Source organism: Nicotiana attenuata, unplaced genomic scaffold (assembly GCF_001879085.1).
Source record: "Nicotiana attenuata strain UT unplaced genomic scaffold, NIATTr2, whole genome shotgun sequence".
In the NCBI taxonomy this organism is placed as follows: Eukaryota; Viridiplantae; Streptophyta; class Magnoliopsida; order Solanales; family Solanaceae; genus Nicotiana; species Nicotiana attenuata.
This window is the reverse complement of record NW_017671595.1, coordinates 161,931-183,175: the sequence shown is the minus strand read 5'-3', so window position 1 is coordinate 183,175 and position 21,245 is coordinate 161,931. Positions and strand designations below refer to the sequence as shown.

General features: G+C 34.2%; 2 protein-coding genes across 5 annotated transcripts; both read left to right on the top strand.

The window, feature by feature from the left end:
- Positions 1–8,405: 8,405 nt before the first annotated feature.
- On the top strand, positions 8,406–13,416 carry LOC109209189 (E3 ubiquitin-protein ligase At1g63170-like). The gene is made up of 5 exons (XM_019372402.1): positions 8,406–9,423; positions 10,015–10,134; positions 10,214–10,346; positions 12,687–12,851; positions 12,957–13,416. The coding sequence occupies exons 1-5, from the start codon at positions 8,867–8,869 to the stop codon at positions 13,131–13,133; spliced, it is 1,152 nt and encodes a 383-aa protein (XP_019227947.1). The 5' UTR covers positions 8,406–8,866; the 3' UTR covers positions 13,134–13,416.
- Positions 13,417–14,290: 874 nt separating this feature from the next.
- LOC109209188 (equilibrative nucleotide transporter 3-like) lies at positions 14,291–18,844 on the top strand. Of its 4 annotated transcripts, none has more exons than XM_019372399.1 (11): positions 14,291–14,513; positions 15,394–15,510; positions 15,792–15,860; positions 15,950–16,054; positions 16,593–16,748; positions 16,878–17,021; positions 17,127–17,232; positions 17,532–17,713; positions 17,813–17,973; positions 18,099–18,357; positions 18,448–18,844. In XM_019372399.1, exons 3-11 carry the CDS (start codon positions 15,825–15,827, stop codon positions 18,553–18,555), a joined length of 1,257 nt encoding a protein of 418 aa, XP_019227944.1. In that variant the 5' UTR covers positions 14,291–14,513; positions 15,394–15,510; positions 15,792–15,824; the 3' UTR covers positions 18,556–18,844. The 4 variants fall into 4 exon arrangements, with proteins under 4 accessions (XP_019227944.1, XP_019227942.1, XP_019227946.1 ...); XM_019372397.1 differs by having other exon boundaries at positions 15,391–15,510; XM_019372401.1 differs by lacking the exon at positions 15,394–15,510.
- Positions 18,845–21,245: the final 2,401 nt, after the last annotated feature.

The window sequence follows — 21,245 nt, the reverse complement described above, 5'->3', positions numbered from 1 at the left end:
AGTCATAAACACAAATAGGTGGCAACAATATCCACGAGACACCACTTTAAAAAATAAAATAATAATTCTAACCCACTTAAAATTTTAAAAATATGATGTGCTACGTGGTGAAAGACAATGTGCAGTAAGTTGGTTTGGAAAATGTTTTTTTTTTTGTTTTGTTTTTGCTCTTCTTAGTGTTGCCATGTGAATATTATACATGTTCCGGCCTGCAGGGGCGGACCCACATTAATTCAAACGGGTTCAGTTGAATCGGTTTCGTAAAAAAATTCATTATATTAAGTTGAACAATACAATATCGGATAAGTATATTAAGTTAAACTCGCTTGACAGAAATAATAGTTGGTCGAGTTGGTTCAAGCGGGTTCAGCAAGTAGGTGAGGTCTGGAGTTTGAATCTAGACTTTTACGGTTCAATGCTTTCTTGCTCTTTATTTTGCCAAAAGCATGTTATAATTCATTTGAACTATTCTGCTTACCTCCTCATTGTAGCCCCTCACTGTTTTTTTCTTAATTATTGTTTAATTTAGCTAATTTTTATAGTTTCGAATTCTGATACTATTAAAATTATAACTTTATTTCAGTTTATATTTTAATTCTATTGTTATTATTTTTTCATAAATTATTTATTATAATGAATATTTCAGCGCTTGTTAATCTGTTAGATTTAATCAATAAATAGAGTTGGTTGTTTTGGTATAGATTGAATTGATTTTGTAACGTAAAATTCAAAAAAAATGTCCAATAAATTGTCAAATTTGAAAAAGGAAATAGATATGTTGTTCACTTTTATTATTTTCATTTTTTTTAAGAGCTCAATAGAACAAAAAGGTCATGAAGCAAAATAAAGAGAAGAGGGAAAGACTCTATTGTTATGCCTTTGTTGTTTTTACTGTCAAATAATGTCGATGACTTTACTTTCTGCCTGAACCCGCTTGCACAAATTTTTTGGTCCGCCACTGCCTACAAGGACACATTTTAGCATTCTCTAACGTTTTCTATTTTATGATGTATATGAATAATTAATTAACTTATTTTTTCACAATCATTCTTTATTGTTTTATATATATGAATAATTGAAACGCACAGTGCAATATATGCTTTGGGCTTTAAGCTCCATATATTTTGTTTACTTTTTTTTTTTTTTTTTTGGTCTTTGACGACTCTGATATGATCATACGATTATATTTACATTATAAAGAAACACATGATGTAAAAAAGAAGTCAACATCCAAATAATAGCAAACACCATGATTGTAAAGAATCTAAATTCTAATTCACATGCACGTATGTATAGGTGTTAGAGCAAACGCAAACAACGATCAGACAAACCAACGGAAAAACCAAAAATGCAATACAGCAAATCTTGTGAAATGAAGGAGTAAACAAAAAATGAAAAACAAGAAACTTCGTCGAAATACATAACACGTCCTCCGTTGTTTTCCAATTATTATGGACCTCCTCTGTCCCATTATAAAATCGAAATTCGAAAGATAGTATGTAACGAAGGGGAATTGTATTGATAGGGAGAATTGAAATCGTGTACATTAATATAAGAATTCATCTTCAAACGATTACAATTACTCCAAATTAGTAACCAAATTTTTCAAGGGAAGAAGAAACAGAAAAGGAAGAAGGGAGGGAGGTTCCAGAGTTAATCTAATCAACTAAGAAAATAAAGAGACGACTTCATAGCATGAGCCCTAATAGATTATGTTTCTCTTCTATATATAGGCATCTTTCCGGGGTCCCAAAGGTAATTTTCCAGCTCTCCAAATGTGTCTTCCACCGTAGCCACATTTGTTACATAGTAGTAGCAAAATGTTTGAATTGATAATGATATTCGATAATGATGTAAGATATATAAAAAATATAATAGATCTGATTGAAAAGATAACGACTCAAACTGGAAATTCACGATATAACACTATTACTTTGGCCATCATAGAGCTTTGCTGGTGTATACTATACTAGAGTAAAGAATTGCTAGGCGATTTATTGATTAAAAAGAAACTAATGGATTACTCATCTTACTCTACACTCCGTAAAAGGGACTATAGTGTTTGATTAAACACATCATTTAAATGCATTTTACTATATTTGTATTATACGGAAAGTAAAAATAAACTATATCAAATATTGTTTAATATTCAAGTTACATATTAGTTTGTTAAAGAAGCATTAACACCAAAATTAAAATTTTACATGAATGATTGGGAAAAGTTTATAGCAAATGTTTGTGGTAAATGACTTGAAACTGATAAGAGCAAAACTCCATTTTGTCACAACTCAGACAATAAAGACAGAGCGGTCTAATAGTATTTGTTTTCGAGTTTTAATATTTTCATTTAAATTAACGTATATTCTTTTCCTAGATTTCCCAAAATATTTGAGTTATTCCATTAACAATGCTATAAACATTATATACACTTCAAATAAATTTATGTAATTATCTTATTTTTAAAACTTTTAAGGCAGTGTTTGTTTTACTAAATTAACTTTTGCATGCATCATACTTTTAAAATTGTTTTACTACTATTACTAAAAGACAAATTAATTATAAGGAATCGTTTGATTTATTATATGGTATAATACGAATAGAAAATAAACTAAATGCTGTTTGGTTGGTGTACATGAATAACCACCGCATAACAAATTTTTATTAAAGATCGCATAAAAAAAGTATTATAATTTCCAATAAAATGATTCGTAAATCCTAGTTAAATACAATTATACAAATCGTATCGAAACAAAGAGGGTAGCTTCAAATGTGAAACTTTCTAGCGCAACTCTAAATTAATTAATGGTCTTACTCTCTCTCTCTCTCTCTCTCTCTCTCTCTCTCTCTCTCTCTATATATATATATATATATAGTACTTTTTTTCTTAATTCCGTTTTGATCGGAGGTGACTAGAACCCACAACTCTAGAGTTATAGGTGAGGGTGCTGACCATCTGAGCAACCTCTCTTCTAGACTAGATGACGTACTCGTGCGATGCACGAGCCCAATTGTTGCTCTTTTTTGGAAAATGATATTGTACATTTTCAAAATAATAACAGGAAAAATATATATTCTTTGTACATTTTTTTGTATATATATAAATTTCGTATTATATACAAAAATTATATAAATCTTATGCGCTTTTCTGGCTATCGAATGTAATTCTGACGGGGGCTAAAACTGAAAAAAGCCCCTCATTTTTCTTGTTTTCCTCCTTTTAATATTTCTTGATCTATTGCTAATTATACACTTTTATTAGTCTTCAAGGAAAGAACAAAGAAGATTGGCATGTTTACCTGTAATGTTTATTATCTTTTGCGTTATGTGCATTTTTAATTTTTCTGAAATCGTATTACTATACCAGTCACTTTCTAATACTTGTCGAAATCTGACACTTTATTATAACAAAGATTATACACAACTTCAAGTACAAGTTAGAATATTTCTACATAGGTTCTACACTTTTTTATTTTAAAAAATAATTCCGCACCACAAAACTTAAAAATGATTATAAAATAATGATTAAAAAGTCAATTGAAAAATAAATTGTGGTGTACTTTCTCATTGTTTAAATTGAATAATATATAGTTGTACTCTTTTAGTATTTTCAATTGTGTTAATGTATTGCTTTTCATGTATTTCTTTTCCTTTTATATTAATCAAAATTTGAATAATAAAATATATTCATTTTATTTTCAAATAGTTGATGCAAAAATTTTTTTCTTTGAAATAATAATCGTGATTTTGAATTATTGAAAAAGTAATAATAAGTAAATGTGTATTTTATTCTAGTTTAAAGACATATCTGAGTAATTCATTAAAAATAAATAAATATTTCGATCACATATTTTTTTCTAGTTTCATTTGATGTGATTGAGATACTCTAGGGTGTTGTGCCACTTTCTTTACTATAATTATTTATTGGGCATTTTTTAAAAATAATTGATTTTATATTTATGTATTTTAAAATTTATATAATATTAAATTATTTATCAAACATAGAGGAAGTAACCAACTAACTTTGATCATAGAGGGAGAAGTATAATCCTGCATAATGATACTTCTCATGCTGCCTAATATATAATAAAGAAAAAAATTCCCCAAATTAGTTGTCTTTTAATTTTTTGTTTAGATTATTCTCAAATAACGTTTATCGAGGGAATTATTTTTATATAATTTGAACAAATGTCAATATCCTTTTAAAAAAAGGGACTTCAAACTATATTTTATTCTTAAATATTTTTTCCCTGATTTTATAAAATGTTCCAATTGAAATTGCAATTTAATGAGAATTTGTATAAATTGATATCAATTTGATATTAATATAAGAACATCTTGATAAAACTTCATCAATTACTGCCACTTTTTTTTAATATTCTTTACCGGAAAAAATCAGTAAATAAAACAAATGAAATAATTTTTCTTACAGAGACAATAGAATTATAAATATATGTTACGATAGTATGTTTTTATTCAAATGAACATTTCAATTGGAATTTCAGGATCATTTGTTTGCTAAATGTGAATGGATAACAGCAGTAAGGCAAGAGTTGAATATATGGATAGGGCAAGAAGTACAGAGGAGTTAAGCAAATGTTGGAGCAGATTAAAAGGAAGCATTGGAAACAGTTCAAAAAAGAAGTGATAGCTGCAGTGCACTTAGCGATGATATACTATACATGGAGAGCAAGAAATTCAAAAAAAATTCGAGAAAGATATGTAAATACTGAAGAGGCAGTTATACAAATTAAGAAAGAAGTGATAGAAAGGATAGAATTACTTCAACAGTCAAAGAAAGCGCATAAATGTAGGAGTTTTATTAGACATATTACTTGTAATCAGGTTCTTTTTCTGTTTGTTGGAGGCCTAATATTCTGAGATCAGATAATTAGGTGCTTTATAAGTGTAATTGTTTGCTGATGTTAATGGTAATTAGGGGTGTAAGTAGTTCGGTCCGGCCGGTTATTTTAAAAATTTTATACCATACCAATTTTTCGGTTATTCTATTATGTATAACCAAAATTAGACTTTTCGGAACCGTACCAATCATGTCGGTTTCTCTTCAGTATTGGTACGGTTCGGTTAATTTTCGGTATTTTTGTAAATATCATGTAAAAATTACCAATAGAAGTAGAATGAAATAACATACGTTCTTTTATAGGACTTAGCACAACTCTTTAGATATTTTTACTATTTAAAGGGTGATGACTTACAAAAATGAAAGATGACTAGAGTATAGATCCATCAACTATTCTACAACAACGTAAAAGAAATAAAGCAACGACAAAAAAAATATAAATCACACAAGTAGAAAGATATTAAACAAGCTAGCTAGAACTCTAGAATAAAGTCTATAGAAGATTAAATATTCAAAAAGATATATCTAAATTATATGAAAGGAAACATACTCAATACATTGTAGTTTGCTACTCGTAATCGTTATAGTACTTTGTGTCTTGCTAATAAAGATATTTGAATTAATTTAAGTAGAAGTAGCATAATAGGTTTTAGGAATTAGTATTTTGAGTCTAATTGCTTGTTGGCTTGTAACAGTTTTCATAATTTCAAGGCCCAAACAAAAATTAAATGCATTATTATTTTTAAACTTACTAGATAAATATATTTTCCACATGTAAAACTTATTCGGTACGGTTCGGTATTTTTTCGGTTTATTTTTATAAAATAAAAAACCTACCCTAATTATCGGTGTGGTAATAGATTTATATAAAAACCTACGGTTTCTTAAAAAGAAACCTAAAAATCGGTTTGGTGCGGTACGGTTCGGTCGATTTAGTCGGTTTTCGAATATCCATTGACACCCTAATGGTAATTTCACATTATTACCAAAAAGAAAAATTTATAAAATTACCTAACAGACCATTTTTCTAGTTAAAAATACTTATTGAAAAAATATTTTTTAAACAGTAAAAGTGAGAACTAAGTACTTTCAAACAAATGAAAAAGTAATAGTAATAGTCAAGTAGTGCATTTAAAGAAGCAAGTTAAGGTTGAATACGAAGTGAGGTCCACCTCAAGAATGCAATAGCTTCGGGCCACGTTACTTTTGGTTTTTTTGGTCTTTAGGCCCCGTTTGATCATGAGTTTTGTCAAAATAAATTTGGGATTTATTTTCAACATTCATGTTTGGGCATAAATTTTGCCCATATTCTGCCCAAATTCCAAATCCCAAATTTCAAATCCCAAAATCAGCTATTGAGCTGATTTTGGGCCAAAATTCCAGAACTTGGGAATTATATACATGCTTTTCCAAAATAAAGTTGGAAAATATGTTTTGAAAACGTATGTCCAAACACATTTTCATCTTCAAACCAAACTTCACCCAAATCAGATTTTTCAAAACAAATTTGGAATCTATGGCCAAACGCTAGCTTAGGAACCCACAGGCCACAACCAAACTTTTGAGCCTACTATACAAGCAAATAATGCAGTTATATATTTAAAATGACCATTAGACCCTTGGTCGACCTCTTCTTCTAAAAACTAGGTACATAATACAGGTAAAAATTGCACGGGGCGCCCTATTTGGGCGCCCCTTTTTAACCTGTAGCCGCTTTGTCTTTTTGTTTGCATCCGTACCCACTTTTTAAAAAACTTCAGCTCTAGAGCTGAAATTTTTATTTTATAACTTGAAAACTTCAGCTCTAGAGCTGAAGTTTTCGGGTTACTAAACAAAAACTTCAGCTCTAGAGCTGAAGCTTTTATTTTTTAACTGGAAAACTTCAGCTCTAGAGCTGAAGTTTGTATTTTATAACTTGAAAACTTCAGCTCTAGAGCTGAAGTTTTCGGGTTACTAAACAAAAACTTCAGCACTAAAGCTGAAGTTTTTATTTTATAACTGGCAAACTTCAGCTCTAGAGCTGAAGTTTCCCGGTTACTAAACAAAAACTTATAAAATAAAACTTCAGCTCCAGAGCTGAAGTTTTTATTTTATAACTGGCAAACTTCAGCTCTAGAGCTGAAGTTCGCGAGTTAAAAAAAAAAAAACTTCAGCTCTAGAGCTGAACTTCAGGCCCGGCTACTAAAATGCTGAAGTTTTGTGTAATTGCCTTTGCTACTTTAGCCCCGTGTGCTGAANTTATAAAATAAAAACTTCAGCTCTAGAGCTGAAGTTTGCCAGTTATAAAATAAAAACTTCAGCTCTAGAGCTGAAATTTTCGGGTTACTAAACAAAAACTTCAGCTCTAGAGCTGAAGTTTTTATTTTATAACTTGAAAACTTCAGCTCTAGAGCTGAAGTTTCCGGGTTACTAAACAAAAACTTCAGCTCTAAAGCTGAAGTTTTTATTTTATAACTGGAAAACTTCAGCTCTAGAGCTGAAGTTTCCCGGTTACTAAACAAAAACTTATAAAATAAAACTTCAGCTCTAGAGCTGAAGTTTTTATTTTATAACTGGCAAACTTCAGCTCTAGAGCTGAAGTTCGCGAGTTAAAAAAAAAACTTCAGCTCTAGAGCTGAACTTCAGGCCCGGCTACTAAAATGCTGAAGTTTTGTGTAATTGCCTTTGCTACTTCAGCCCCGTGTGCTGAAGTTATGTGAAAAAGCGGGTACGCTTGTAATTTTTTTTGCAAAGCGGGCACAGGTTAAAATGTGGCACAAAAAGCGGGTATAGATACAAATGCTATACTAACACAACAAGTGAAATAAGGATACGTCATATGAAAGAACATGAAGAGGCTGTCCTAATGACGGCTTATCGTACTTCCTCAGTTCCTTAAAAAGAGCATCAATTACAGAGTCCTAACGTGGAGGGATGAGCTCCCCTTTCTTGGCTTCACTTCCTTGGTTCTTTTGCCTTTACGTCACTGGTCCTTCTCCTCCCACCCCCTTCTGACATCTTGCTACAAACCTTTTTTTTTTATTATTTGTTCAAACATTTAATGCTATCAGTAAGAATATTTACACAATAAAAAAATCCAATAAGAAAAGCAGTAAGAAAAATTTAACTAAGTTAAAGCACTTTAAGTTAATTGACAATTTTTAGAATATTTTTGTTAAAGATTAGATTCATAAGTGTAAAACAACCACCAATTCTAAAATACTTCCACCACAACAAACTCGTAATTAACTTAATTTTTAAGTAAATAATATTTCACTAACTAACAAAAGTTTGCATCATAATTTAGCAAGTTATCACTATTCTATCCTGAATGGAAGACTAAAAGCCAAATATGAGTATGCAAATTGATGCAATTAGCCAATAAAGTCACCTAATATATACTTATCATGGATGGAAGAACTATTTATCTTCCCTTTACTATTATCTTTTTCTTAAAATTAGGCAGTTACTCTATCCGTTAACTTTTAATTATATATCCATTGAATTCTTAACATTTTTTCTTTTGATCTGTTGAAATGTATTTCATCTTATGTGGTAATTAATTAAACATTCTGTAGTTCTATTTTGTAGTTAGTCAAAAATAAAATGGAGAGAGTAATCTTTTTGTTTTTCTTAATGGGAGAAAAAATTAATCAAGATCGATTGTTGAACAGAATATCGGATACACCAAAAAGTCAAAAATCAAAGGGGCGAAAAAACGAAAGAAAAACGTGGTTGGGTAAGGTTTTTTTATTTTTTTTATTTTATTTAATACTAATTTGTTTATTTTTGCAAATCGCAGCTCGACAGATGAAAGTCAAACACGGTGCATGTCGTGGAGAGTACATTCATTTCTATACTCCTAGCGAGTTAAGTCCATAAATCCAATCATACATAAACTGTGTTTTTACGGTTATATCTGAAAATCCAGAATATTTGAATTTCTTGTTCCTCATCCAAATTCCAATTATTCAATATTTCACCGTCAATCGTTTCAAATATCTCCGTTAATTTCATTTTCCGGCGACGATGTCGACGGCGAGAGCCGGTAACGATGACAGTTCTAACGGAGTTGATACGACGCCGTTGCTCACCGATCAACTCTTTAGGAGCCGACGGTTAGCGCGCCGTGCCCCGAGCCTAAGAGGAGCGGCTCGATTTCTCCGGCGAGCAAGTAGCCGGCGAATGTTGCGAGAGCCGTCGAGGCGCGTGAGGGAAGCTGCAGCGGAGCAAATTGAGGAACGGCAGAGCGATTGGGCATACTCTAAACCTATAGTGATACTAGATCTTATCTGGAACTTAGCTTTTGTGATTGTCTCAGTTTCGGTGTTGATTTTGAGCCTTGATGAGTCACCTTCTATGCCTTTGAGGCTGTGGATTGTTGGATACGCTTTACAGTGTTTGCTTCACATGGTTTGTGTTTGCGTTGAGTATAGACGCCGAATTCAGCTTAGGAATCCTGCTACAAGTTTGAATTCTGAGCAGAGTAGCGTTGCTGGAGGTTGGAACGGTTCAAGTTCAGGAAGTGACGGAGGGGAAGCTGGCGATTATCACACCGAGAGCCGTCAGAATGAGGATGAAACTAGGTATAATCTCTCTTTTGAAGCATGTGATTTCATGAATATATTCTTAGTAATCGAAAAAGTAAATTCTTCTTATTGTTCATAGTTCGTGTAGTTGTTGCTTTTGCTGTTGCTTATTCATTTCATTGATTCACTTGTTAGGTTAGAACAGGCATTTTAAGTTGAATACTAGTGTGTATAGTTTCTTGGTTAAGGTATTAGTGGCTCAGATTGTTGTAAATGAATTAGTATACTCATGTGCTGCCTTTCAGAGTTATCATGTGGAGAATTGGAAATCCATGTTACTAGTGCATTTGAAAGACATAGGTACTGGTCCGTTAGGTGGGAGAAAGGTTCTCTAGGCTGCTGAATATGTAACTATGCGGCTTGACACTGTTGAAATTGATGCCTGTCGTGGATAATTAAAGCTTGTCCTTAATCGTATAAGGAAACCAACCAAAAAAAAGTTTGTTGCCAATGAGTGTCAAAATGCCTGAAACAGAGTTCTTCTTCTCTTGTTAGTTATTTCGTGTCAACGCTTCAGTGTCTCTAGAAGACTAGAATTGTATGCCTGTGCCTCAGAATGTTTTAATGGTTCTTAATTTATTGTTTCAGTGTTGTTAAGCATCTGGAATCTGCAAATACCATGTTTTCTTTCATTTGGTGGATAATTGGTTTCTATTGGATATCTGCTGGTGGCGAAAGTTTGACTCATGATGCACCTCAACTTTACTGGTTTGTCCCAAACGAGTCTCTGATCTCTGTAATTGCTATGATGTACTTTGGAGTGATGCTTGTTTGGGTTCTTTTGCAGGCTTTGTCTCACATTTCTAGCATTCGATGTATTCTTTGTTGTTATATGTGTTGCCGTGGCTTGTCTCATTGGAATTGCTGTTTGTTGCTGCCTACCGTGTATCATTGCTATTTTATATGCAGTGGCGGACCAGGTAGTTCTGTAATACTTTTTACCTTATATAATCACAAGATACATATAAAAACTACTTTGTGGGATCTAGTTCCAATTGTCAGCTCAAAAACAGTTTTGATAGGGTAAGCAATAGATGATGGAAATATGTTCTTTGATATCAATTTCTTTTGTTTCATCCCTTTGTGTTTGATTATGGTTCTAATTAGCACCTCTCTTTTGATCTCGCGGTTAACGACTTAACGTAGATGTTCTTTTTTAGGCTAGATGTTCATGTGTTTTTTTCTCATGGATGGAAATGTCAATATAAATTAGTAAATCCAAAGGACAGTAGAACAAGAACTCCCAAAGATGTACTCTCACCTATGCTCCCTCCCCCCTCTCCCCCCAAAAAAAAAAAAAAAGACAGATATTACGTTGGTGCACTTTGGAGTTTGCTTTTGTAGTAGACAGTAGAGACCTCCTTTTCCATGAAGTGATTCATTGATAGGCATCAAGAAGATGCAGTAACTACAGAAGAGAGTTAGCTCCTATACAAGTGTAGCCCCTAAACTAAGATCAATGAGCTAACAAAACTCAAAAAGAAAAAAAAAATCAGTATTATTTACGAAAGTCGAATTACTCCAGCAAAAGCGGTTGAGAAGACATTTAGCTTTGAGGGAGTGTTGGTAGTTGAGATCCCATAAAAACATCTGCGGTCCATACATACCAAAAAATATCTACGGGGACTCTTTTCCAGACTCTTTTGATGCATTTTCCAACTTTCCATGAAATTCAGTTTTCATACGCTTCCTTAATATTATATTAACCCAGTTTACTCCAAAAATTGAGTAGAACATGCTCCGGATATTAACTACTACTACTTAACTGGAGAAATAGATGACTTGTGCTTCTGCATTCTGGTGGCACGTGTAGCATCTCTTACAGAGTCTAGTCTCTCTCTCTCTCTCTCTCTCTCTTGTTGAGATTATCCTGGGTCAAACATGCTTCATTCAGTTTTGTCCAGCTGAAGTGTATTGCTTTGGTTGGAAATTTAGTTTTCCGTATCAAGTTCCAAAGCCATGTTTCAACTATACCATTAGGCGCACAAATAGCGTTTAGTATGTCCAGGGACAGGTATGGCGGGCTGCATATTTCCCCCTTTCAATTGCCCCCTTAAATTATATGTTGCCCAGCTTTAAAGCCTGGTGCCCTGTAGAATTCAGAAGTTGGTCTGTGTCTCCTATCATCCTCCTTACTGTCCAGCCTGCTTAGCTTGCAAAGCTAGAGTTTACTTCAGTACTTTTAGAAAAAGGCAGCTTCCAATGAAACGGAGGGAATAATCTATGACTGAACTATGTAGACTTGATTTTGGTTTACTGGTAGTCAATTTCTTTATTGAATCCACATTTTTTCTAGTTCTTCTTTGGATTCACATTATTCTAAGACCTGTATAATTTAGTAATTGGGGCCTTACTTTTCCTTTGAAATCCTCCTAGGCTAATCTAGAAAATGTTTGTAGACGAGCGTCCATGATCTTTGAAACATGCATCTAACATTCATGTTTTAACTGTCTTTTCCATTCATTGCTCCGATCAACAACAACAACAAACCCAGTATAATCCCACAAGTAGGGTCTGGGGAGGGTAGTGTGAATACTTCTTTGGCCCACCTCTACCTCTCCTCAAACCGCTTCGATCAATTGAGTATAAATCGTGCACCCACCAAAACCCAAGTCTGGTCTGTACGCTTTGGGGACTGAATATGCTTACCAACCCGTTTTCACCCATTTACCCAATTCACTAGTAATAATACTCGTTTTCCCAGATTCCCTTCTGTGGCTGATTCTCCAAATAGAAGCAAATTGCGGAAATTGATACCTAGAAGAATGTAGATATCATCCTTCATATTGTTATGGTAGCAATTTGCTTCAACTTATGTGTTGCAGTTGCTTTAGGATCGTGTGATTTATGCAAAAAAGCCCTATAATTTACCAAATGGTAGTGGTTAACATGGTGGAAATGAGGTGCCTGATAATTGTAATTAGTGGTAAAATGATATTTCCAATTACTCAATATTTTTGGTTATTAAAATATAATATCATAGGGTCTTCTCTTTGTTTTATTATTCCCTCTTTCTGTCGAGTTTCATGAAAAGAGATAATTTATGTTTACATTATGCAATTCCATCACTGAAAGGAATTGGAAGATGTAACTGAATAGTGTTCCTACTTTTGATTGATATAGTTTTGAATAAAAAAATAAAAACCTGCCTTTATTTTCTATCTTATGCTATTGGTTGTGTCTCTTTCTTTCTGAAGATTCTCTCTTTTTGCATCAATTGTCTGAACATCTTTCTCAATTTTGCTTTTTTCGTGAGATAGGAAGGAGCAACCAAGGAAGACGTTGAGAGGCTGCCTAAATACAAGTTTCGAAAACTTGGTGATTTTGAAAAACAAAATGGCGAGATTCAAGAGTCATTTGGAGGAGTAATGACTGAATGTGACACTGATACACCCATTGAGCATGTTCTCCCATTGGAAGATGCCGTATGTTCTATACATTCTTTGTTCTTTGATTAGAAAATTTCACAAAGCCTAGAGAACTTCCCAATCCTTCTAGAAGTTGATTTCGTTCATTCTTGTCTGTTGCAGGAATGTTGCATTTGCCTTTGTCCCTATGAAGATGGAACTGAGCTGCGTGAGCTCCCTTGTCGTCACCATTTTCACTCTGCCTGCATAGACAAGTGGTTGTTCATAAATGCCACCTGCCCTCTTTGCAAGTTCAATATACTTAAAAATGGCAATCAAAGTAGTGGCGAAGACGCATAAATCAGCTTAATGCTATGCAGTCATCACAATGAAGATCTTCTTGTACTTCTGGGTGTTGGTACCAGGTTCAACCTTATTCACACATCCTAGCGCTCGCTTTTGTCATGTAGTAGCGTGTATTTTTGTGAGCTTACATGTTTGTAAAACATTTCTTGTTCTGTATCATATGTAGATGTTTAATTTAATCTGAATTACATGTACGAATTTTCATCATCTTGATGTTTGACGACATGGCTCACACAATCATAATGTGAATGGTAATCGGACCTTTTTTCTTTTCTTTTCCCCCCTGTTAGGACAGGTTCTACTACTGTCCATCCTGCAATTGTGCATTTGTGTTTGTATTACAAATGGCTATCGACCACATCTTGTTTTTTCTTGGTACTTAATACGATATTACCTAGTCGTTTATTTCACTGCATGTAGCAACTGACTGCCTAACTCACCCCTCGAATAAATAAAAAGGTAAAACCATTCAGAAGACGTAAGAAATACTAAGAGTGCGTTAATGGAACCAAAGATAATTGGAAAGATCAAGAAGAGATTTCTGAGCTCAAAAGCAAAATGTTGGCTTCTTAAGAGGATATTTGCTTCAAAAGGATGCGGAAAGGCAGGGAAAGTAGAGGAGAGAATCTCTATTTGCTGCTACATCTAGGACTGAGAAGTCTCAATCCTTACTGGTTCATTTTATAAGACAACATTATTTGGCACCAAGTTTAAAAAAGAGAAAAAACAATACTTTTAAAGTGACACTAAAGATAAACTGAGAATGTTGGAATCAAAGAATTTTCAGATAGAGAAAGATATCAATTCTTTTGGAATGAAATGGAAAAGGAAATGTCATATAAAAATGAAACAAGTGAAAGTACAATTTTAACATTATCTATACAGAATTGGTACGATCCCAAAAAGTACTAGTGGATGTAACAATACTTTTCATTCGAATAGAAGTGATATTCAATAGTAAAGATATTTGAAAATTCTATTCACCACGACTTACATAAATGTGTGAAATATATATTACCGTCATAACTTAAAATCTTGAAATTTAGCCTTTTTAACATTTGGAATTATTTTGTTATTATCTTTTTCAAGGAAGAACATCCTTTCAAGAATTTACATTTCGACTCACAAGACACTTTTATGCTTGCACGGTTGCACCTTTTAATTCAGCGACAAAAGAAAAAAGACCTACAACTTCCCTTGTTTTCCCCCCAATCTTTTGCACTAATAACAACGTTGAATCCATCACCTCTCCAATCACCAATTATTCGCAAAAGTGACCCCTTTCCTCTTCTGTTTGGGTTTTGTTGTTTCCCAACCTAATCGAAACCTCCCTCCTATTGGTCGATCTGGGGAAAAGAGTCCTCAGATTTTACAGTAAGATCAATTATTCCCTTTTGCTTCTTTTTCTTTTTTCGTCTGCGAGAGACGTTTACTTACTGCTACTTTTCTAATTCAAATTCTTTAGTACATAAATTGGATTTTGATTTTATGTATTCTCTCTGTCTCAATATATGAACACTTTTTTCTTTCCAAAAAGAATCACTTTTACTTATTTATAGGTTGTTTGGCTAAGCTTATAAGCTGGTCAAATTAACTTATAAACACCTTTTGGCTTATCTACGTGTTTAGTAAACACCCAAAGTGCTTATAAGTTAAAATCAGCCATAAATCATCATAAGCTAGTCCTCCCCAACTTATGGCTTTTCGGCTTATAAGCACTTTTAGTTTGACCAACACTTTTACTAATTTATCCTTAATAATATTTTCTAATTCACAAAATACTTTTCTCAGAACAAATTTCTTGACTTTCCCTTCATTGCATATTCGTTGTTAATTCTTTTCTTTACAAAGAAATTTTTAATTTATAATCTTTTGAAAAAAAATCAAGGGTATTTGAGTCATTTTAACAAAAGAATAGCTTATCAACCCTTTTTAATACGCATCAACCGCTTATTATCAGTTTCAACACTTTTATCTAAACACGTAAATGCTTATTTTAAAAATCAATTTCAGCACTTAAAAAAACTCTTCAGCACTTCAAGCTTATCAGCTATTTACAATCAGCTAATGCAAACGAGCTCTTAAAAACCATTTATCTTTAGAATTTCTATTTTATGTTATAGTGAATTGATTTAGATTATTAAAATCTACATTATTAAAAGGTAGCCATTTGCTTATGAAATGGAATAGGAGACTAATATGTGATCCGCTTTATTTGCTCTTTGCTATACTAAATACGTATATACAACAGCAGCATCTGTACCAACGCAGATCTCCGAATCCAACGGCGTGATTACGTAAATAAAACCAACGACCTCTCTATTTTGCTCAAGTCAACTCCTCTCTTCCAATTTCTACCCCTTCTTGTTTGGTAAAGCTTCTCTCTCTCTCTCTCTCTCTCTCTCTCTCTGCTATACAAATGGTGGGAGATGTTTTACTTTGATGTCTACCGTAAATGTGTTACGTTGTTTATAGTGTCATATGTATGATAATGTTTTCTTCGCCCCACTCTCCCACCGAGGAACCTCCCTTTTCTTTTTAGATTTCTGCCAATATTTGTTTTTGGTTGAGGAGGTTTTACTTAAGAAATTTTATTACTTACAACTATTTCTTCTGAATAGTGCATGATTATGTGCTTAATGTTGTTATTAGCTACAAGAAGCTCTTCATAATACTATCCCCCCAATGGCTGAGGATAATAAAGTTCCAGTTAGGCTTGAGGTTCGTGGTTTTCTCTTTACATGTATTTAGTAACATGTGACTGAAAATAAATTCTCAATTTTAACTACAACTTTAGCAAAAATTTGCAGGGCAAGTATGCTGCAATGCTAGTGTGTTGGCTTTTGGGCAATGGGTGCCTCTTTTCTTGGAACAGTATGTTAACTATTGAGGACTATTATGTCTACCTATTTCCGGTAATCTTTAATCCTATCAAATTGTATCTTTTAATTATGGAATTTAGTTACAGTTCACTTATTCTGACTTACTGTATTACTCAGTAACAATTTGAATTTGCTAAGATCAACAAGTAAACCAAGCACAAATTTAGCTTAACTTTTCTGAGCATTCAACATAGTGGAGTATTTAGTCTTGTTTGTGCATCAGAGTTCTTCTCGAGTTTAGCACAACAACCACCATGAACGTAGGAGTAACGAAATGCCAAAATCATTGACAAGGGTATAAAACTATGTATTTTTAGCCGACACCAACTTCCTTGGGATTGAGTCGGAGTTGTTGTTATTGTTATTTAATTTGTCCTCTTGTTCTTAGTCAAAGATATTCATGTGCCATAATGTGATAATACTGGAATAAGGTTTGGTGCTTTGTACTAGAATGAATATCTTTTGTCGATTTGTCATCTATGTTCCATTTAGATTTTTATGACACCGCCTGCGATTACCTAAAAAATTATGTTTTGGCATTTAATTCTATTAAGTTTTGGTTTTTACACAGGATTACCACCCCTCCAGGGTCCTTACCCTCATATATCAACCATTTGCACTAGGAACACTTGCAATACTGGCTTACAATGAGGCGAAAATGAATACGAGGAAAAGAAATCTTTTTGGATATAGTCTTTTCTTCATCAGTACACTCTTAGTTCTTGTTGTAAGTACTACTTATCTGTGTTTTGTCTCAATTTTCGAGTATAATGGTAGTTGACCTTATCTTCATTAAGATAATAGTGTCATAACCATGAACAATCTAATTTGGTTTATGAGTTCTATGAATTGGCAGTTGGATTTAGCTACATCTGGTAAGGGAGGGCTAGGAACTTTTATTGGAATATGTGCTATCAGTGGTGCCTTTGGAGTTGCAGATGCCCATGTTCAAGGTGGAATGATTGGAGACCTTGCATATATGTTACCTGAATTCATACAGGTTTATTTTCTACCTACTGATATATTTCACCTTTTGCGATCCTTTATTCGTTCTACGATTTCAAGAATTGTTCAAAAAAAAGTTATTCTGGTGTGAGATTTTCAGTCTTTCCTCGCTGGACTGGCTGCATCTGGTGTTCTAACATCCGCGTTGAGGTTAATTACCAAAGCAGCATTTGAGAATTCAAAGGATGGTCTACGAAATGGTGCAAGTATGTCTTATTCTTATCTTGATACAATTATAGGTTTTTTCTTTTTAATCTATTTTGCTTGTTGCAAATGATCTAAATTGCTAAAGACAGACTTGTGCTTTTATTCTGCTAGCTACCGTTAATATTATTTTGAATCACCACAGATTCAGTCTGTTGCCAGCATTTCGATCATCTTCTCATTTCCTCCAGTAAATTGATTTCTACCGTTTGTTAAGGTTTTGGACCTTTAGATTGTAACATGCTATGTGTTCTCTATCCCCTAATAAGCATCATAAATATTCTACAACTATCTGCTGCAGTTCTGTTCTTCTCTGTATCTACATTCTTTGAGCTGCTTTGTGTCCTCCTATATGCATTTGTCTTCCCAAAGCTGCCGATAGTGAAGTACTATCGCTCAAAAGCAGCTTCAGAGGGATCAAAGACTGTTGCGGGTGACCTTGCTGCAGGGGGAATTTACAAACAAGAAGGATCAGAAATAAAGGTTTTTAAACTTTTCTGAAGTCTATCGGGCATTGTATCTTTTGTTTAGTGCTATCAACACGGTGCTAACACTTTTGATCTTGTGTTAACTTCATTGTAGAGTAAGCATGGTCCTGAACATGTGGAGCGACTTAACAACAAACAATTGTTATTGCAGAACATAGACTATGCAATAGATTTGTTTCTGATATATGCTCTAACATTATCAATTTTCCCGGGATTCTTGTCTGAGGATACTGGATCTCACAGCTTAGGATCATGGTTGGTTTCCCACTCACTTCAAGCTATTGTACTTGATAAATGTGCAATGACTCATTTACAGTCTAATATTTGCATGAAACCCATTCTAACATTTGTATCTATTTCCAACCCATTGCGATCTGTAGGTATGCACTTGTCCTTATTGCGATGTATAACGTGTGGGATCTCATAGGAAGATATGTGCCACTAATCAAATGCTTAAAACTGGAATCGCGGAACGGACTCATGTTGGTGATTCTCTCGCGTTTTCTACTTATCCCTGCCTTCTACTTCACAGCCAAATATGGTGATCAGGGCTGGATGATTATGCTCACATCGTTCTTGGGACTAAGTAACGGCTACCTCACAGTCTGTGTCCTCACTTCTGCACCAAAAGGTTACAAGGTTTGTTAATTCTCTAACTAGAAATCTTTAAAGCAACTACATTCTTGTATATCATAGAGTGATTAATAGCACTATTTTTTGGGTTTATAGGGACCAGAGCAGAATGCCTTGGGAAATATTCTAGTGTTGTTTCTTTTAGGAGGCATATTTGCTGGTGTAACTCTAGATTGGTTGTGGCTTATAGGCAAAGGTTGGTAAGTATCATATTAGCTACTTTTCAAAGTTGAGATTTTCTCTTGTCATTTAGTCTCAATAGAGATGTCTCTCATCTAATTTCATCCAATGTATAGCCATGATACTATGTAAAGGTTGGTTGATTTCGTTGGGCATTGATTTGTCATTCGTTCTTAAGGTTATAGTTCTGTTGATTATCATTAAATGGATGGAATTATGGTAGACCTATTTTCAGATAACTGAACCTTTTATGCATTTTATTTTTAATTTTCCTTTAATGGAGTGGAATGACCGAGAAAAGTTGCTTGATCGACGGATAAAAGGTGCAGTTTCCTCCTTGTAATATCTTATGCCCAAAATTTGGCTTTTTAGATGTGACAATCATATGCAGTTTGTTCCCTTGATTTGATTTCTCTCCACAGAATAGAGTAATTTTCATTAAGAAAAATATTTTGCACTAACACATTGGAAATATTCAATCAAACTCTCGCATCTTTCTCCAATTCTTGATTATTCAGGCATAGAACTTGCATAGTTGCTGTTAATTAGATCATGAAGCGGTTCTCTATTGCAGCTAAAAAATCATTCTTTTTTTAAAGCACATTGACTCGGAGGTGACAGCTAAAAAAGACTAAACCAATAGGTGAGGAAAAATTAGATGTGTGCTGAAAGTTGACTTCTATCACTTAATTAATAAAGATTACTCTGTATAGTTTTTAATTAGTATTTCTATTGGCTTGGTACAACCTTTAAGTGTGTACTTTAATTCATAATTAGCATTACTGGAGGTCTGGTGCAAACTTCCATTGTAAGCAGATTCTTTCCATGGAAAATTACGCAACATATCAAACATTTACATTAGACATATTAAGTGGCCCGGTCAGGGCCAAACTCGGTCCGGAATGAATCCCAGGCAACTTGCTTTAATGGTACTACTCAATTAAACGTGATAGTATTAAAGCTTAATTAAGTACCACTTAGTATTTTTTATTAAGAGATCACGTTCATACTACTCGAATCTTTCATTACCTACAGGTGCCGATGACTTGGAAAAACAATTTGTGTTCTAAAGAATTTCTAGGACCATAATGTCTTTTCTTTATTTCTTAGTAAGTTGATGAATATACAAGCAGTATTGGTGAAATCAGAGTGTGATCCAATAAATACAAATCTTAAAAATCAAAATTATAAGGTTACAATCTGCATGTGCAAATCTAACAAAAGTTACACAGAACTTTCAGCGAGTCTTAACTAAGCATATATGTGTACGGGGCAAAGTTTGTCCCCGATTCCCCGACGAGAGCACGAAGGGAAAGCACGGATCGACGTGATTATAAACGAGGTCAGGAATCCCTCATATTGAGATCCGGTAAGAATGAACGATGTATCTGAGATCGGACACGGTAAAACAACGTACCCGGGACCAAGTATAGCTTAAGGACCTCGGGAGACGCGGTGAACGGTTATGCATGACAGATACGATGCCGTAATATTCGCCCTCAACCAAATATTATGGTGCGAATCCCGTTCAATATCAATTATAAGGGAAAAGAAGATTTTTACCTTTTTTAGACTTATACTAGAACTGAAATTTTTCTACTATATAAAGGAGAAGTTTTTCTTTAGTCTGACACATTGTAACACGCATTTCAAAGCAATAAAAGTTTACTTTTGTGTTCTAGCTACGGTTCAAGGCATTATTCACTTGTTCTTTTCTTCACTCGTGACCAAGCTTGTACCGAGGGTCCAATCAAGGACGAGTTCCACTACTCAATCTAAGATCAGGCTTGGTCATTACATTGCGATTGGTTTGATCGTTTATTTTGTCTTTAATTCATCTATCTGTTATTCTTGATTATTCGTATTGAACTAAACCGCGTATCCTTTAAACCACGTATAAATTTAATTATTACTTATTTTTGGGGTAAACAGTTTGGCGCCCACCGTGGAGCTAAGGATAGTAGTGGTGATTTGATACGAATCTCCATAACACACCCTATTTTACGCTTGTTCTTTGAAATCTTAATTCCAGGTCAGCCTAAGAATGTCAAATTTCACTCTGCTTACTTGAACCTTGACGCCGAGTCAGGCCATCACGTCGAAAATAATAATGTGGTGTGCAGTAATGATGTGCCTCCTGCCGATCCTAATGGTGTCCCTGCTGCCGACCCGGTCGATGCTAACTCGCAGGTGGCCATCAACATCAATTTGCCAATTGATCCCGAAAACAGTGTCTGTGGGATACCCCGGCAAACGGCTCGAGAAGCGATCGAAGGTGAAGGTGATGGGGTGAGCCTACGATTGATTTTTGAAATGTTGTAGACTCAACAAGCGGCAATAGCACAGCTGCAGAACCAAAGCCACGCCCCTAACAAGGCCGAGCCCAAACAATCCCGGGAAAATACTCGGAGAGATGAACAAGTTGCTGTGAGACAGGGTGAAGTCGAGCCCGAAAAAACTTCAGAGGTAATGAAGATGCTCGAAGCATTAATGAAATGGGTGGAGTCAGGCGAAAAAAAGATTAAGGCCAAGGACAAAAAGGTGGAAACATACAAATCCAGGGTCGATCAAATCCTGGGAGCACCTCCAATATTGTAGGGACTGAACTCCAAATTTTTTATCCAGAAGCCCCCCTCCCCCCGAGCACAACACCGAAGCCGATCCCAAAGAGGTTTCATACGCCCGACATTACCAAGTATAATGGGACAATGGAT

Excerpts from the sequence above, each read along its gene's own strand:
- LOC109209189 (XM_019372402.1), top strand. The coding sequence starts at position 8,867 with ATGTCGACGGCGAGAGCCGGTAACGATGACAGTTCTAACGGAGTTGAT. Across the intron at positions 9,424-10,014 it reads CAGAATGAGGATGAAACTAG|TGTTGTTAAGCATCTGGAAT; the intron begins GTATAATCTCTC and ends TTATTGTTTCAG. Across the intron at positions 10,347-12,686 it reads TATATGCAGTGGCGGACCAG|GAAGGAGCAACCAAGGAAGA; the intron begins GTAGTTCTGTAA and ends TTCGTGAGATAG.
- LOC109209188 (XM_019372401.1), top strand. The coding sequence starts at position 15,825 with ATGGCTGAGGATAATAAAGTTCCAGTTAGGCTTGAG. Across the intron at positions 16,055-16,592 it reads ATTATGTCTACCTATTTCCG|GATTACCACCCCTCCAGGGT; the intron begins GTAATCTTTAAT and ends GTTTTTACACAG. Across the intron at positions 17,022-17,126 it reads TGTTACCTGAATTCATACAG|TCTTTCCTCGCTGGACTGGC; the intron begins GTTTATTTTCTA and ends TGAGATTTTCAG.